General features: G+C 35.1%; 1 protein-coding gene across 1 annotated transcript in view; it reads right to left on the reverse strand.

The window, feature by feature from the left end:
- Positions 1-1,288: 1,288 nt before the first annotated feature.
- The window catches only part of LOC129524472 (B melanoma antigen 3), a 51,478-nt gene continuing 32,861 nt past the window's right edge, over positions 1,289-19,905 (reverse strand). Inside the window, exons 3-4 of the mRNA XM_055350063.2 lie at positions 9,917-10,079; positions 1,289-1,386 (exon numbers count right to left, since the gene is read on the reverse strand). Of these exons, the coding sequence (XP_055206038.1) occupies positions 1,336-1,386; positions 9,917-10,079 (214 nt within the window). The 3' untranslated portion in view covers positions 1,289-1,335. The remainder of the gene's footprint in view (positions 1,387-9,916; positions 10,080-19,905) is intronic.

Below are 19,905 nucleotides of genomic sequence, written 5' to 3' on the forward strand. Positions count from 1 at the left end.
CCTTTCTTTAAACACTCTTCTGCCCCCAAAGATTGGGCCCCTGTCCTACAGCGTTATCTCTGTTGAGATTTTTGACTATAATCACTTTCAGATACTATGATTTTAAATTCAAGAGGAGGGGAAGAGAAAAAACGGGGAAAGCAAGAAGAGCTGAGAGAGGACTCTCTGAATGAAATCTGTGGGATAAACAGAAGTCAACAGGAAGATGGGTCAGTTGGCCTCCAATTATTATTCAGTTCAACCTCTCCATAAAAAGTCACATGTTTTATCTCTTCAGCTGCATGGAAAGATCTTGGAGGACAAGTACTCTTCCTTCAAGTTCTTTTAATCCTTCCCAAGAAACTGATTGCAGATACAAGGTATCGAATAAATGTTTACTGAATATTTTATCTAATTTTTACCAAAATATTAAGGTACATATTCCTATTTATGTCACGTAACTCTAAGATATTGATGCTTATTTCTTATAAAACTAAATAATAAAAACAGGCTGATCATGGCAGTTGGGCATAATTCTTGCTGGTTTCAACAAAAATTCTCAGCCTGTAAATGAAGATGCTGGTAACATCCCCAAATTATCATGCTCATTAGAATCATGGGGGTGCAAGCAGAAATCACAGAAAAGACTGGAGAAATGACCAAGAGATGAAATACAATAGGAAAAGATAACCCCCTTACAAATTTTTAAATGCCACATATTTCATTTTCGAATTATGCTGACCAGGATCTATTCAAGGTGCCTTATAGAGAGATGCAGATGTACATTAAAATAATAGTAGAAATTGTCCTTCCTGGAATGGAAATTCAAACACATGACTGACGTTTTGGCTCAACTCTAATTCTTCTACGTCTGTAGTAACAGGTTTAAATCCTATCACATCCCCTCCCCGGTGCCCCTGAAGACAAGCTACTTTATTTTTCTCATGCTTGTTTTAAATTGTTAATATCGCTTATTTTTTAAACTGTTGGTAAATTTAAATTAGCTCTTTAGACTACCAGAGCAATTTAAATGATTAAAATCAGTTTTGTTTAGACTTCTTTCAAAATAATATAAACGTTAATATCCAGTAATTTTCTTAAGTATGATGAAGTTACTCTGAATGAATACAGCCAAAATATGAACAACCTCTATTATAATACACAAACCTTTAGCGCCTAGTAATAGGGTCCCTCTTAAACCCAATACACAGCTTTGAATTGAAATGAAAACTTACTTGCAATTCTGGCACACTTTGCACTCAGGACATTGCCAACCTGCACGTTTTAATGGAGTAACCGGTATATCCAGGCACATTCCATGATAGTGCTGACCACAAGTAATACAAAAGAACTGATCTAAGAGGTCTCCCGGGCTGTCGCACACTGCACAGTTTGCATCTTCCTTCGCTATAATTAACAGTAAAACAATGAAATTGTTGTATAAGAATTTAATTTTTTTCTGACTATACAGTAAAATCATTTGAAAGGATTTGCATCATGAACCTTTCAGACATTTGAAGTTATTCACCTTGAATTGTCATCTAATCAGAAAGAGGCATCAATAAAAACACTGTAGGGTATTTAATCTAAATGTAACCACATTAAATTTAATCGTATAGTTTTGCAATTATTTGTGGCTATATCTACTTGAGACCATAAGCAGGTCTTCTTTAATTTTCTATTCCTAATGCCAATGATAATGCTGGACACCTAATTAATGCTCAATATATGCTCACTGGAAAGAACCAAACAAGGAAAATACCAACTAAGAAATGCTTTGCAGTGTAACATAAACATTTTCTTTGAATGTTAAATATATTTTGAAATTACAAAATCAGACAAGAGACAAAATTAAGAAACGTTAATATCAATTAGACTAAGATGCTTCTTAAGCAGAAACAGACTATTCAAATCACATAAGGGCTTTTTTTTAATTACTGGAAAATGTTTTATGTGGAAGAACATTAAAGACAGAAGCTACATATTCATACACAAACACATTACTTAATATACTAATTATATATTCTTCTATATTAATTTCTAGTTGTAAAAGCATTAAAATCCACATCATTATGGGCATCATCCATCCCTAAATGTGGATTAAAAGAAAATGTACTAACAGTTCTTTTACCATAGAAAACAGAAAATATAAGGATAAACTGCCCTGCGAAATATACAGTTAAACTTATGCATATTGCAAAATAAGAAGGAAAATAATGTATTCTAAAATCATACCAATCTTAGATAATGTATAAAAAATATGCCTGTATATAACAAGTATCACAAAGTATATGAATCTTTTCATTTTTCGAAGGTTTGATCATTCCTATCTACTATTCTGACTCATATGTTCTTTCTTTTCCAGTCAAGCTTATCATACCAACCTTCGATAATATATATAAATATGCCTGTATTTAACAAGTATCACAAAGTATATGAACCATTTTTTTTTCCTTTTTTTTTTTGAGACAGTTTCACTCTGTCACCAAGGCTAGAGAGCAATGGCGCGATCTAGGCTTACTGTAACCTCCGCCTCCCAGGTTCAAGGGATTCTCACGCCTCAGCCTCCCCAGTAGCTGGGATTACAGGCGTGTGCCACCATGCCCACCTAATTTTTATATTTTTAGTAGAGACGGTGTTTCGCCACATAGCCCAGGCTGGTCTCAAACTCCTGAGCTCAAGCAATCCTCCTGCCTCACCCTCCCAAAGTGCTGGGATTACAGGTGTGAGCTACCGCACTCAGACTTTTTTCCATTTTTTGAAAGTTTGGTCAATCCTATCAATTTCTCTCTGGCTCATACATTCTTTCTCTTCCAGTCAAGCATCTTGAAACAGAGTAAAAATATATTTCTTTTATTTGTACCGGAGTCTGCAAACTTTTCCTGAAAAGGGCCAGACAGTAAATATTTTAGGCTTTGTGAGCCATAGCAGTCTCTGACAAAAAGTCAGACCTTTTGTTTTTATTTACACTCTTTTAAAAATGTGAAAATAATTCCTCGCTTGAGGGCAGTACAAAAACAGGCTTCAAAATGTGGACGCTGGCTGGACCTCTGACATACTTCACGAAGGCTGGCTTAGCACCTAATACTCATCTGAAGCTACATTAGTGAGGCTGCCAATGCCCATAGGAAACCCGATTTAGTCTTTGGCTTTTTTGCACTTTGCAGCATTTGCATTGCTAGCCACTCCCACATTAAAACGCCCCTTTCCTTAGTTTCTATCATGGCAACTCTCTCCTAATTTCTCCTTAGTTTTCCCCCACTTTCATCTCATCCTCCTTTGTTGGCTTTTGTACCTATACAATCTTTCTAAATGCTGGAGTTTCTTAGGATTTCATCCTTTTCCTTCTTTCCTAATCCCCCATAGTTTCCCTTTGTGATCACATCAACTCTCATGCCATAAAATGCCACCATGATTCCTAAATCTGTATTATTGGCCCTAGAATTCTTTCATAAACCCCAAACCTTTATTCTTCAAGTCTTACTGGATCTCAATAGCCAGGTGTTCTAAACACTCAATCTCAACTGCTCTAAAGTGAAACTTTTTTAAAAACCCGAAACATCATCCATTTTTCTCAAGAATAGATAAAGGCAGAAACCTTAGTATCATTGTTGACTCTGAACTCAGCCCTGACCCAACACATCCAGCCAGATCCCAATTCTTATGTATTAAACTTCCTACACATCATTCTTCCTTATATGTTTATAGTTTAGTCTATCATATTAGGTTAGTGCAAAAGTAACTGCAGTTTTTGGCATTACTTTTAATGGCGAAGACTGCAATTACCTTTGCACCTACCTAATACTCTGTCTCGCTAACTGCAGTATCTTCTGCATCAAATCATCTCTACTTACGGTTCTGACATCCTCTCTAAATCATTTTCTACACATCCAGAACAATCTTTCAACAATGTAAATCTAATTGTTAACCTCTTTATAAATTAAAACTCCACCAATACCTCATTTTTCACCTAAAAGAAAATCAGAATTTTCAAGTATGAGGCAAAAAGGTCCTTATCTCCCTTTCCAACTGAATCTCAGAACCACTCACTATTTTGTGGTCATGGTGGGTTTTCTGCCATGCACCTCACATAGCATGCTATTCATGTCTGTGTGCTTTTACACATTCTGTTCCCTCTGCTTGAAATTTTGTTTTTCTGCTGTGCTCTCAGCCTTCAAAACTCTGCTCATGGCTGGGAACAGAGGCTCACGCCTGTAATCCCAGCACTCTGGGAGGCCAAAGCAGATGGATAACTTGAGGTCAGGAGTTTGAGACCAGCCGGGCCAACATGGTGAAACCCCATCTATACTAAAAATACAAAATTAGCAGGGTGTGGTGGCACATGCCTGTCCCAGCTACTCAGGAGGCTGAGGCAGGAGAATCGCTTGAACCCAGGAGATGGAGGCTGCAGTGACTAGAGTTTGTGCCATGGCACTACAGCCTGGGGGACAGAGTGAGACCCTGTCTCAAAAAAAAACTCTGCACATTATTTCCTGAATACCTATTACCACACCCAAATACCCATTTAGTAGTTGAATATTACTTTTACCCATATGCTTACAAGAAACTTCTGTTACATAATCATTTATTTACAGCACAACTCTGTGAATCCTTGAAGGACAGGGGCCTTAACTTTTTTAAATTTTTATCCCCAACTGCCTAACATGAATCAAGTCTTATTGAACATATTTTAAGTGAAGGACTTACTGCTAAAATGACTTTTAAATGGCTCTTTAAGTGATAGGCATTTAAAATAAATCATTAATCTAACAATGGAAGCATCATAAATTGGTTCATTTTTGATAGAAAAGACATAACTGGGATCTTATGTTTCTTAATATTAAGAGAGTACTAGTATTTATCTTTCAAAATATGTACATTGAAAAATTGATCTCTTTTTGCTCACCGTAAAACTTTTAAAAATTGGGGGAATACTCAACTAATTATCAGAAACTAATTATCAGATAATCAATTCATTTTTCTATTATACTCTCCTAGGAACACTAAAATGCTTCTGTGAAACTTTCTAGAGTTTGCTCCCCTGACACTTCAGGTTGCCATGGTAGCTACTAGCGACTTGTGGTTTCTGAACAAGTGAAATGTAATTAGTTCAAATCGAGGTATGCAGTAAGCATAAAATGCACACTGGATTCCAAAATCTTAATGGGGAAAAAGTATCTCAAAATTTGAAATATTACTATTTTGGATTACTGAATTAAATAAAATTTACTACAGTTGTTCCCAAATGTTTCCTTTTCCTCAAATTTTTAACATACCCACTAGAAAAATTACTTATGTTGCTCACATTATATTTATACTGCGCAGCACTGTTATATACAACAAAGTTCACTCTGCAACAAGACAACTGTCATTGTCACAAAAATCACTTTTTAGACTATGATGATCTCCACCAATTCCTTACTGACAACCTTGCTGTCTTATCTGATTACTATGGATCATTGGTAATAAATTAGTCAAAGAAAAACATCCATGTAATACATCTGGTGCAAAAGCACTTAATATGCCTTATGTGAAAAACAATATTATTTTTAAAAGCACTACACAAAGAAATGAGGTTGGTTCCAACCCTCCCAGTCAGGGAGAAGATGTGTGGGGATACTGAAACAACCTTATGGAGGTCATGTATAAGAAGATTATCGATACTACTAGATAGGTTTGGTGTCATCACAGAAATTAAATATGAATATTTAGACACACATGTCTGTAAGCCAGAGACATTAAGTTTAAAGCAATAATCAACTAAGAAATTTTTCTTTAAACAGTTGAAAAAGCAAAAAGACAGGCTATAACTAAAGATAATTTAAGAGGGGAGAGGAGTAAAATCCAGGTCTATTTGGCTTCTAAGATCAGGCTCTTGACTACTAATCAAATTGACTCCTCAGTAAACTTTACTAGTGATCAATGAAAGTGATGAGTATTTGAGTATACACAAAAGTAGACATGAAATGCCAACAGTGGCATACAATGAAGCTAAATGGAGTAAAGGGAGCAAGGTTCTTATGGCAGGAGAAAAGTGAGAGGAAACAAAATGATCATCTTTAGAGAAGGTCATTTCCTAAGAGACAGCTGTAAAAAGAGAAGAGATAAATAAAAAAGACAAAAACATTGAGCTTAAATTAGAACAGAGCTTATCACAGATCCTTAAACTTGATGAAACTATTGCTTAAGAAAGCCCAGACAACACATAAGAATAAAAGCATTGGTGAGCAGCAAGAAAAGTCAAAATAGCTGTCATATAGTGTAAATTGAAGAAGGACGAAATCAGCATTGCTTTCTAATTTCCATCACACCCTACCATCTGCCAATTTTCATTACTGGCAGGACACTGGGCTGAGTGATTTGTCTATAAAAGAGAATCTCTGGAAAGAAAAAATAAATCATGGATGTCATCCAAAAAGGCTAGACCATATCATTGGCAGGTAGATAAGAAAGGTCAGAAGACTGACAGAATTTAGGGTAAAAGAAAAGCAGCAGGACTTAATGCCAAGAAATACAAAGATAACCAAAGAAAAGAGGCTGGAGTTAAAGCTTAAGTGAAGTAAAAGGAATTAAAGCTAAATGATGAGTAAATACATTGAAGAACAGGGGGTGAATTAAGATATGTAGCATTTCCATGTTTAAACCTTGCAAAAACTTCTCATTGCAGGCTGAACAGAACCCAAACTCCTTCCCTTGCTTACAAGCCTACATGATCTAGCCTTTGTTCACCTTGACGATGTCTCTACTACCCCCACCTAGTAGGCTACTATGCTCCAAGTAAAATGACATGCTGTCTGTTCATGAATCATGCCAAGTCCACTCCTCAAGTTCTGTGTAGTGGTCTGTTCCCTCTCCCTGGAATGTTCTTTCCTCTTATCTTGCATGATTGGCTTCTTACCATTCACTTTTCCTATTCAGGAAGTATATCTGGTTGTATCTCCTAGATGGATTTTTAGTGTAAAATTTCCAGTCAAGGTTAATGTATCCTTGTATCATCATGAAAACAATGTTGCAACAATGACCAGCCATTTACCTATGACAGAACACCCTAAAAGTGTTTCCTGATGAAAATCTTGGCCTTCTTCGCAGATACTCTCTTTAGTGGATTTCTTTATAATGAGATGCATGATTTTGTTAAATTTCTCAACTTTTATAAAAAGATGTCAACCTTACTCCTAACTCAGTCAACTATCACAGCTACTGCTCTGCCCTTTAGGAAGCAACAGAAAATACATATACTCAATATGTATTATCATTCTCATAACTTAAGCCTTAGATAGGAGGTAAAATAACTACCCTTTTTAAAGCAATTAATATATACAAGGCCCAATGTTATGTGAATTCCATTCATTGTTTTCATTTAACCCTCATAATAACACTATGATTTCAGACAGTATCATTTTAAAAGCATAAAAAGTAACTTCTGCCATGACACACAATTAGGATAGGAAGAAATATTTATAAAAGATGTTAAAAAGGTGACAAAACATCCTATCTGCAATATTCTTTAAATTATATCCTTGGAACTTAATCCAAGATTATGATCGTCTTAACAGATGGGTCAGAACGCTGTGTAGTTAGAATGCACTGTTTAAGATCCCCAAGGAGGCCGGGCACGATGGCTCACACCTCTGTATCCCAGCAGTTTGGGAGGCTGAGACGGGCAGATCATGAGGTCAGGAGTCCGAGACAAATCTAGCCAACATAGCGAAACCCCGTCTCTACTAAAAATACAAAAAATTAGCCGGGTGTTATGGTGTGCGCCTGTAATCCCACCTACTTGGGAGGCTGAGGCAGGAGAAATCGCCTGAACCCGGAAAGTGGAGTTTGCAGTGAGCCAAGGCCATGCCACTGCATTCCAGCCAGGGTGACAGAGCGAGACTCCGTCTCAAAAAAAAAAAAAAAAAAAAAAACAAAGGAATCTAATTTAGTCATTTAGGCCTTGATTTTATACCACTGACTTAGTTTGAAGGCTGCTATAAGAAACAGCCCTATGAAACTGGTATTTTTCTACTGCAAGTTGGCTACTTTAAGACAATTTTTCATTGCATTCTATCAAGGGATGTCTTATTATTATACCATTATATCAAGTGATGTTATAAATAGTAAGAATCAGATTAAGGGCTCATATGTCCTTCTTTGTATTGACTGTTGAAAAGGTATGGGGCCAAATTTGTGGTTTGTCTGGAATTACATATTTTTGGGGGGTCTCTCTATTATCTTCATATTTATCCTATCTAAATTTTCCATTGCCAAATTTCCTTACTTATTTTTAGTTTTATCCTATTGCTCATGTATTTTTATGAGTCTCCATAAGTCTATTTTGGAAAAAGGCAGAGTACTCATAATTTTAGTATATCTTTTAGCTTTATGTTGCCATAAACCTTTCATTATATACATGATCAACAACAGCAAATTATCTCACCTCAGTATTTAGTTTATTATTTTACAAACTGATTTATGATTGCTAACATGTAACTGAAGGTACACACTATTAGAACACAGTTTTCAGTAGAAAGTAGCACTGCCATTGAGTAAAAAACTGTTCTAACATTAGAGCAACATTCTTATACAAGTTTGCATGTTGTTTACTGAGGTCTAAAGCATGACTACACAAAAGGCTGAATGAAATTCAGATTCTTACATACACATAAAATTGTTTTATTGAGATGACAAAGTATATTTATTATGCCACCCAGAATATAATCCACTCTGATAACTGCCAGTCTATGCACTTGCTGATGTAACTCAATACATAAATAGTAGCCACATCAGTCGCTGTGCATGAAAGTTCTTCTCTTCCAGATTGAAGAGTGTACAATCTAAAGCATTTTAAAACTTTAAATCCCTTATTAGCTTAAATATAATTTAAAATTTTAGTTTGCCTTACCTATAATTTGTCTGTACACTAGGTTACTAAGGGTGATATGATTACATATGTGGACACAAAATAATTTTAATGGAAAATGAAATTAGGGTACTCAACAAAGATAAAGGGTAATGATCATGTACACTAACCATATTTGAGATTAGTTTAAGCCTGGGGTAGCTATACTTATGTTTCACAGACCTGGAGAAGATAGGAAAAAAAGCTTTTATCAACATTGCTAAGGAACAGGTAAAAGCTAACATTAGGTAACTAAGAGGTGACATAAAAAAGACTGAATAAAATATCATGGAGGTTTCATAATAAGATTGGAAATTCAATAGACTAGGAGAAAAAAGATCCCAAAATATACATGCTCATTGGGAAAACACATAGTAAGAAAAAGGAGAGATCTCTATTTAATGATACAATAGTAGAGTTATAATTTCCTGTATAATGTAAATTTCAAGCATTTAAACATTTTCATTGAATTATAAAATACTATTTGGAAAAGAAAGAAAAACAGCACAACTGCAGATTACAGATGACTAAGATAGATGAATCATGAAAATGTGCCAGCAGAGATTTCTATCACACCTATCAGGGATACACAATTTCCAAGAATTTCAGAAGTATTTTTTGTTCCTATTAACGTAAATCCTGAAATAACACCTGAGTGAACTGTCTTCTAATTCTTCAACTGGATGGCTTTTTAGTGTAAAAGATGTTGAATACTGATTGGCTTTTTAACAATTTTATAGTATATGTCAGAAATACTGCACAGTCCCTATTTACATCTTTCTACAGTGGTTTTTAAAATGTTTTAAGAATAAAAAACATGCAAACTTTATTTGATTTTTCTGAGGAAATAACTTTTTGGATTTAATTTCAATGAAACCGTTGATAACATTTCCCTCCCCAACAATCTCTGGCAACGATCCCTCAGATTTTAAAGATTATGTATTATTACCTTTTAATACAAGTAGAATAACACTCAGGGAATTTACAACATTTGTTATTTTCAGTAAATACATTGGTTGAAGTTTGAAAGTCTATCCGTAGTGAACTTACATCTTTCAGGAGCTTGGTCAATGTGTTCTGGACAAAGCAGGAAGATGTGACTGAAATCCTGAAAGGAGCCGGCTCCCGCAGCACAAGGATAATGATACATCTGGGTACATTTCTCTTCACAGCATTTGATAGTGGCCCCAAAGCACTTACAAAATGCACATCGCTGAAAGGGGTAAAGGAGAGAAATCTCTTTATAAAACCTTGAAAAGGAATATTCAAATATAAGCTGGGAAGGTATAAAAAGCTCTCTGTGCATCACAAGTAAACAAATTGAACCTGCAAAATATTAAACAAAAGATTCGTTAAAAATAATAAAATCTACATTACTCAATTTAGTGCCTCGTGTGCTACGAACTCATCCTTCCATTCAAATTAGAAAGTTAGAATTTCATTCCTTATATTTTCAAAAATAAATTGTGAAGCATTTTTGAAACAAAACCTAAAGATTTTTTTTTTAAAGCAAATAGTGATATGGTTAAAGGGGCAGGTTTCTATATTGAGGATTATTATAAAGTTTTTAAATCCCACCAAAACTAGTAATAGGAACATATATTATTTATGAGACATATTACTATTTTTTACCCTGCCTAAAAATAAATACAAAATAAACTCATCAATTATAAGTTAACAGGGACACAAATGGTTAAAGACTCACAAAAAAAAAAACAACAAAACTACATACTTCAATGTAGCAATCAACTTCAAATTTCTTAACAAAAGATGGAAATGTGGGGGAAAAAATTAGTCATCTGGTATCTTTCCCATTTCAACCTGCCTCCATTATCTTGCAAGTGGTAAAATACACAGAAATAAGCCCCAAAGAAGAGGGGCAGTCTAGGGCAAGTGAACACATAAGAAGTCAGAAGAAATTATGTAAAATGTTGCATTTACTTATTCAGTTTTCCCTTAGAATGATTCAAAAACTCTTCCTCATTCTCCCAAGCCCATTTTGAGCATTATTTTCTTTGAAGAGAGTCTGATGGGCCCTGTACTATACAGTATTAAATCTCTCTGTGGGAAATGACTATCTAACATAAATTTTTGTTTACATCGTTACATGGTACCTACTTGCTTATGCCATTACATGATCAGTTTACCTTTTTCTCATCCTAATCCAAGATCCTTCAATTGAGGCAACATACTATCCTTGTATCCAAAGCACCAAAAATGCTGCTTCAAACAGGCCCTAATAGATAGGTGTTCCTATACATATACCAAAAAGACTTAACTTTTGGTGATCTTGTTTGTGAGTGTGGCTCATAAACAGCTTAGCTGAGATAACTGGAGCCTCACGTAGCAGAGACAGTTGGACCCTGCTAACATTACTGTGGATATCTTCACATGTTACTACACTGACTTTATATTCTGCTAATTAACCAGGGACTACAGTAGTTAAAATTATAATTGTTTTCAATGTTTTATGTGTAAATCTGTATCTCACATACTATCAAACTCTTCATCACTGTCATCAGTCTACTGCATTGAATCAGCGTAACAAAGCTAAATGACTCCTGAGGGCTGAATCAGAAAGAAGAAAATAAAGAGATACAAAACTTTGGCCGGCCTGGTGGCTCACACCTGTAATCCCGGCGCTTTGGAAGGCCAAGGCGGGCGGATCACGAGGTCAGGAGATCGAGACCATCCTGGCTGACACAGTGAAACTCCATCTCTACTGAAAATACAAAAAATTAGCCGGACGTGGTGGCGGGCACCTGTAGTCCCAGCTACTCAGGAGGCTGAAGCAGGAGAAGCTTCTAAATAACTCATAAACACTAATTACTGTTGTGACACTTTAATTTTATATAATATTTATAAGTATACAGAATAACATTTCAGTGCTATTTTGGCACTCAAGGGTATTAATGCATTAGAAACACAGAAAAAAAATAAATATTTGTCTTCATTGATAAAGTGTAATAACCAGCTTTTACAAAACAGGTAATTTTTTATATTGTAACTCCCAAGGTATCTAAATATGTTTAGTGCATTAACAGAACCCAGAATTAACTGCAAATACAACACCTTGGTAGTCTAAATGTCCAAACAGAAAGGTCACATAAATGTCGAAAGAAAAAGTACAATCTGTTGAAAAATGTTTGTAACAACTCATTAACATAACTAATTTCTGCTAAATTGTTAAAATCTAAAATCGCTTATTTTGATACCATATGGCAAGTTTTGCAGAAGCCTTTTGCACTAAAAATAATCTTGGCAGATAAAATATAATGAGAGGTAAGTATATAATAACAGAAAATAATTTAAATTGACCAGCTTCTCAATGTCTTTCTCATTTTAGAAACACCAATATGTTCTCTTAATCATATCTGCAATGAAAAATATTATATTAGCTAAACTATTATGAAAAGTACTGGAATATATCTAACATACTAATTTACAATATCATATAAAGATATCAGTGAATAAAAGAAGGAAAATAAAACACTACATTTAGGGGAACGCCTCAAACCCATATGTTACAATTAAATAGCTAATGAAGAGCACTCGGCATTAAAAGAAAATGTTTACTATATATACACAGTCTGGAATGTATCTTCCTACACCAAATAAAAAGGACTTGTAAAATCATAGACAATATCAAAGAATAGATTTCTACAGGGAACTTCTCAAATGTCAACACTCTTATATACTACACATAAAAGAAATCAAGCAAGTTAAGATATTAATAATATAATAAGTAATATATAATACATAAGTAACAATTACAAAGCAAATTAACATTTGGGGAGGAGGGATAAAGTAAACAGCTCTTGGCCGGGCATGGTGGCTCACGCTTTTAACACCAGCACTTTCGGAGGCTGAGGCAGGTGGATCATTTGAGCTCAGGAGTTCGAAACCAGCTTGGGCAACATGGTGAAACTCCATCTCTACAAAAAATACAATAATTAGGTAGGCATGGTGGCATGCACCTATAGTCCCAGCTACTCATGAGCCTGGGGTGGGAAAATTGCTTGAGCCCAGGAGGTTGAGGCTGCAGTGAGCTGTGATCACGCTACTGCACTCTAGCCTGGGCAACAAAAGTGAGAACCTGTCTATAAAAATTAAAAAAAAAAGCCCTTAAATGGTTTATCAACTAAATGGTTTATTTGAATCAATAATGAAAATTCCTAGACAGCATTTTTTCTTTTTACTTCTATTCATCATTAAAAAGACAGGGAGTAAGAAAAGGAAAAAAAGTAACATGTTATAATAATATTTTCCCATATTAATCCAAGAACACAATAACAACAACAAAAATTCAGTGAGAACTCATATTACCAATTTTAAGAATGAGTCTGAGGAATTTTGAAAACTTTTATTTAATAGATTGAAATAATCTGTCAAAATGTATCTATAAAACACAACAGAATGAACAAAATTTCTGAGATTAAAGTTGTATCATAAAAAATACCAAGAAGTTAAATATTCCACAGTTCATTTAATTAATTATCCAGTATTTATTCTGTACCAACTATAGCAATGGTTTTAAGCTACGTGCTCTAATAAATAAGTATTGTAAGGCTCCCCATGCTCCAAATTTGTTTTTAATCTTCACCAATCTGTTTCCAGTGTTAGGCAACTAGGATTCTCCCAGGATGCAGTAATAAAGAACAAAGATGGAAAGCAAGAGAAAGAGGTAGAATGACATGAAAATCTGATCCAGAAGGTGCAACGTCTGTTTTACATGAGTACCAGAAAGGGAGAAAATAGGAGGGATGATAATCACCAAAATTCTAAAGGAAAAGTTATGTATATATCTAATAATAAAAGCTAACATTTAATTAAGCATAATCCTCATTCAACAGATGAGGGACCTAAAACCCAAAGAGTCATTATCACTGTTCCACTTATCTCTATATCCCTACAAAAATACTCACTCTTGATCTGTAACAATGCCTCCTTAAACTCCCTGAATGGCAGCTTCAGGTAAAAACTTCCCAGAAAGTTTGAAATAACAAGGATAAAAGGAAAATTCTTGGAGCCACATAAAAAAGGAAACAGATCATTACAAAAAAAGAAGAATCGGGCATCAGTTCTCATTACCAATACTGAATTAAAAAGAAACCCCCCAAAAATCATTATTTTCCTAGGTCTATAAAAAATTATTTAAAACCAAAATTTTAATGTCTGTTAAGCTAACATTCAAGTCCATGGATAACAAATGTAAATAGGTTAAATTCTCTAGTAAAAGGCAGCAATTTTCAAAATATGCAAAATATACTACTTAACACATACACATATTTTACATGTAACTATACTACAGACTTCATTTATGTATGTGTGTGTGTGTGTGTACACATATATAATATAAAATGAATGAAATACTTTGGATATTTGTCCCCACCAAAATTTCATGTTGAAATGTAATCCCCGATGTTGGAGGTGGGGCCTTATGGGAGGTGTTTGGGTCATGGGGGCAAATCCCTCATGGCTTGGTGCTGTCCTTGCGATAACGAGTGAGTTCTCACAAGATCTGGTTGTTCAAAAGTGTATGGCATCTCCACCCGTCTCCTTTGCTCCTGTTCTTGCTATGTGAGACGCCTGCTCCCCCTTCTCCTTCCACCATTATTTCAAACTTTTTTTAAAAATTTATTATTTATTATTTTTTTTCTTTTCGAGACAGAGTTTCACTCTGTTGCCCAGGCTGGAGTGCAATGGCCCGATCTCGGCTCACTGCAACCTCCGCCCCCCAGGTTCAAGCGATTCTCCTGCCTCAGTCTCCTGAGTAGCTGGGATTACAGGCACCTGCTACCGCACCCGGCTAAATGATTTCAAACTTCTTGAAGCCCTCACCAGAAGCAGATGCCAGCACCACACTTCCTGTACTGTCTGCAGAATCATGAGCCAATTAAACCTCTTTTTGTTATCAATTACCCAGCGACAGGTATTTCTTTACAGCAACACAGGAGCGGCTATATATATATATATACTCATACATATGCACAATGCACAGTGACATACACAATTCAAAAACAGACTTGAGGGGAAAAAACACAAACGCTATCCAAAAAATGCAGGTACAGCAATAATTTCAAAGAAACAGAATTTAAACTAAAAAGCAGTGAACAAGTCAAAGATAATAATTCATAATAACATAAGTTTTATGTTACAGTGTAAATTCCAAAAGAAGCCATAGTCATTAAAGTTTATACACCTAATAAATATATGTCACATGTAGAAAGTAAAGCTGAGTAGAAATAACATGCACAGATTAGACTTTAACATAGCTCTCAAATCAGGATATTAAGTAGATATGAAATAAATAATAACAATGATCGGGTTTGATTCAAACAGACACATAAAATACACACAGATCTCTGAATTCCAAAAATAGAGAAAGCATTCTATTCAAATGTACATAGAATTTTCAAAAAAAAATTCACATGTATGGTCATAAAGAAATGTCCACATATTTTAAAAAGCAGGTATTTCCTAGGTTATATCCAGTAAAAGCAGATGTGTCCCTAGACCTAATACAATAAAAATTAGAAATTCACAATATAAGGAAAAACTTCCAAATCTATCCACTGGCAAAATTTAAAAGTCCTTTCTATATAACGGCAGAGTTTCAATCAAGAAGAAAAATCATGTATTATTTTTAAATGATTAAGAAACATCAAAAAAATCTCTGAGACGTGGCAAATGTGGTATTCAGAGGAAAAAAATATAGCTTCAAACATGCAAAACTGTAAGACTAAAGAATTACAATAAATAATGCCCGATTCAAAAATTAAGCCAATAAGAATCAACATATAATCCATGAGATTCGCAATCTAGGGAAGTAAACCCACCCTAATACTGTGTTTATTAAAATGCTGTTAATGAGATCCGAGGTTTAAACAACTGTTCACTTTAGAAAGTGAAATAAAGATGACTGAAATAAAACCTAATCTATGAAATTATTCTGTATATGAATTGACCTGAAGTAATGAACAGTTCAATGACTGACTCATGACTCTTGTTCTGGTCCAGGCTAATCATTCTAGTTGGCATACTATTAAACACACATTTCTGATTGAAACATCTGCTAAAAAATAACATCAAACGACATTACAAAATCAAAATGGAGACTGCTAAGAGTGGGATTTTTCTCCTGCCAGTATCTTTCCTTTCTGCCACATCCTCCTCCCTGCTGCCACAGCAATCTTTCTAAAGGAATACAAATATATTCTGAATCACACGCAAACCCCTCAATACAGAATGTGTGGTAGGCAGTATTCTAAAATGCCCGCATACCACCAACCCCACCAAATTTCCTACCCTAATACAGAGGCTGTAAATATGATGAAATATCATGGCAAGGATAATGCCATTAATATATTATATGGCAAAGGAATTCTGCAGATGTGATTAAAGCCACCAATCAACTGCCTTTCAATTAATCAAAAGGGAGATTTGTCTAATCTAATCAAATAACCTCTTTGAAAGTGGAGTTTTCTCCAGCTAGTAGCAAAAGGGAAATTCATAGCAAGGGAACATTTCAATACACTGTTTGAAATACAGTGTATCTTTGAAGATAAAATACAAATCTTTGAAGATAAAAAGAGCCAGGAGCAAAAACCAAAGAGTGGCCTCTAGGAACTGAGAGTGACCCAAGCCAATAGGCAGTAAGAAAATGGTGAGCTCAGCAGGGTGTGGTGGCTCATGCCTGTAATCCCAGCACTTTGGGAGGCCAAGGCAGGCGGATCACGAGGTCATGAGATCGAGACCATCCTGGCTAACATGGTAAAACCCCGTTTCTACTAAAAATACAAAAAAAAGAAAAAAGTTAGCCGGCGTGGTGGTGCACGCCTGTAATCCCGGCCACTTGGGAGGCTGAGGCACGAGAATCACTTGAACCCAGGAGGCAGAGGTTGCAGTGAGCTGAGACTGCACCACTGCACTCCAGCCTGTGCGACAGAGCAAGACTCTGTCTCAAAAAAAAAAAAAAAAAAGAAAAAGAAAATGGCGAGCTCAGCCCTATTACTGCATAGAACTGAATTCCTCCCACACCTGAGTGCACCAGAAGAGGATTCACCCCTGGAGCCTCCACCCAGGTAACACCTTGATTTGAATCTTGTGAGACCTTAAACAGAGAGCACAGTTGAGCCTGCCCTGAGTTCTGACCTAAGTAAATGGGTGCTGTTTTAAGATATTAAGTTTATGTTAATTGCTTTATAATAATAGATAACAAATAGAGCAGCATTTCAAGGCCCTCCATGCTTTGGTCTCTGCCAAATCACTATTAGATTTTTAAGATTTTTTTTTTACACATTATACTTACATTACACAATGTCTTAACACTATGAAGTAAAAATGTAAATATTTTAAACTCTGGCTTGGAAATGAGGAGGCAGAATCTCAGAAATTTTCCTAAAATAAAATAGGAGAGGCAAGCTTTCTGAGTCCACAAAAGTGCCCTCTACCTATTGGGTCAAAGAAAAGTAATTTCTCTATTTGTAACAACATACATAAATTATAAACCCTGAAGAAATAGGTCCCTAATAGCTATAATCTTTAACATAACCATAAATAAAAACATGAATAAATCTGACTACATAAAAATGTAAAAACTTCTATGTGGTGAGAACACACATTACAGAAAAAAAAAAATCAAATGACAAAAAATAACCTCCAATTTGAATTACAAATATCTGGAATCCTGGATATATACAAATAAAGCATGTAAGTTATAAAAATGAGTATAATTTTAAAATAGACAAGGATACTTTATACAATTTCATAACTTAAGGAAGACATAAAGTTAGCCAATAAACTATGGGTAATATGCAAGAATCAGTAAGCATTATTATTTGCCAGAAGCTAAGCCAAGTACTTTATAAGAATTACTTTATTCCCATCTATGCCAGGCACAGTGGCTCACGCATGTAATCCCAACACTTTGGAAGGCAGAGGTGGGTGGATCACCTGAGGTCAGGAGTTTTAGACCACCCTGGCCAACATGGTGAGACCCCGTTTCTATTAAAAATACAAAAATTAGCTGGGCCTGGTGGCAGGCGCCTGTAATCCCAGCTACTTGGAAGGCTGAGGCAAGAGAATCAGTTGAACCCAGGAGGTAGAGGTTGCAGTGAGCTGAGATCATGCCACTCCACTCTAGCCTGGGCAACAGAGTGAGACTCCATCTCAAAAACAAAAACAAAAACAAAAAAAGAAATTACTTTATTCCCATCTAACCACCACCACTTTAGGTAGATATCACTATTTTTCATTTCACAAATGAAGCAGAGAGGTTAAATTTCCTTGTTCAAGTCCATGGAGTCAGGAAATGAAAAAGGAACTGAACTCAAGGAGTTCATAATTATTTATATACAAGTAATAAAGACAAATTCATCGACTATGGAAATGTACTGAGTATTTTGTCTTGTTTACATAATGGTTTTTATTTAGGTTGTAAGAAAATAACATATAACCAGGCACGGTGGCTCGTGCATGTAATCCCAGCACTTTGGGAGGCCAAGGCAGGCGGATCACTTGAGACCAGGAGTTCGAGACCAAACTGGCCAACATGGCAAAACCCCATTTCTACCAAAAAAAAATATATATATATACAAAAATTAGCCAGGCGTGGTGGTGCACACCTGTAATCCTAGCTACTCGAGAGGCTGAGGCAGGAGAATCGCTTGAACCCGGGAGGTGGAGGTTGCAGTGAGCCAAGATTGCACCACTGCATTCCAGCCTGGACAGAGCTGGACTTTGTCTCAAAAAAATAAAAAATAAAAAAGAAAGTAAGAAAAGAAAGTAACCACTTTGGGGTTAGAATCCATAAAATACTCTCAGTGTCAACCAAAAGAAATGTACTGCAATGTTCACAGAACACAATTCATGATGACCTCAAATTGAAAGTCCTCAAAATGCCCAACGGTAAAATAAATAAATTATAGTACTCTTAACAACAGAATACTATATATCAAGGAGAAAAATAAACGACTGGAAGGAACAATTTGGATTTATCTCACAAATATATACGTAAAAGATGACAGATAACAGTACTTAGTAGCTCAATTATACGAAGTACAAAGCCAATTACGCAAAGTACAAACATAGGCAAGACTCACCTATGTTGTTACTATATGATAGTGCATGTCTCTGGGGAGTTAGGAATAGTAACCAACAGGAGGCTTGAATGGAATGTCTGGGGCGCTATTATTTGTTTCCTGATGTGATTTTGGTATATAGGTTCTAATATTTTGGGTATTCCTAGAAATGTGTACCTATTATTCACTTGCTCTATATATAGCAAAGTGAATTTTATATATAATTCTTCAACATATTTTTAGAAAAATTAAGTTTTTTTAGAAAATTAAGAGAATTTTAGATAAAAACTCAACTTTTAATGGAAAATATTTTCCTTTATCTTTCTCACATGAAATCCTATATCAAGGTTAGTATCCTACCTGGCATCTCTCCAATACTGGGTTAAGAGTTTTTCTTCTCAAGTAACCTGTATTATATTAAGATGATATTAACTGAAATAATCAGATAGATGAATGCACCATAAAGCTAATTCTAAGATATCTGTCCTTAGCCAAAAGCAGAAAAGGGATACACATAACTTCCACATAAAACATCCACCCCCATTTTTTTGGTTATTCTTAAAAGCTCATAATGTATACAATGATAAAATTTATTGTTTCAAATTAGGGTTTTTGAAATTGAAATATTAATTTAAACATGTTTGCTTAACACAACTTTAAAGTTAATAAGAAAACACTGCATATTACAGAAGAGTTAAATACTTCAAAAAGTGGGAAAAAATTTAAAAGCTTTCATTTGAGTAGGAGTAAACACTGACACACTAAGAATCTAGTTGGATACACTTAAATTTAAATCATGTCTTTTAAGAACATAAGAACAGATTATTTGCTTCCTCTTTAGTCCAAAACCTTGGTGTAATTTTAGTCCAAATTTGAAACTAACAGAAGAATACTCAGCTTCTTAAAAGTTTTATTTCAAGAACAGTAAAAGAACTTCTGGTCTTACAAACATTACAC

Source organism: Gorilla gorilla, chromosome 13 (assembly GCF_029281585.2).
Source record: "Gorilla gorilla gorilla isolate KB3781 chromosome 13, NHGRI_mGorGor1-v2.1_pri, whole genome shotgun sequence".
In the NCBI taxonomy this organism is placed as follows: Eukaryota; Metazoa; Chordata; class Mammalia; order Primates; family Hominidae; genus Gorilla; species Gorilla gorilla.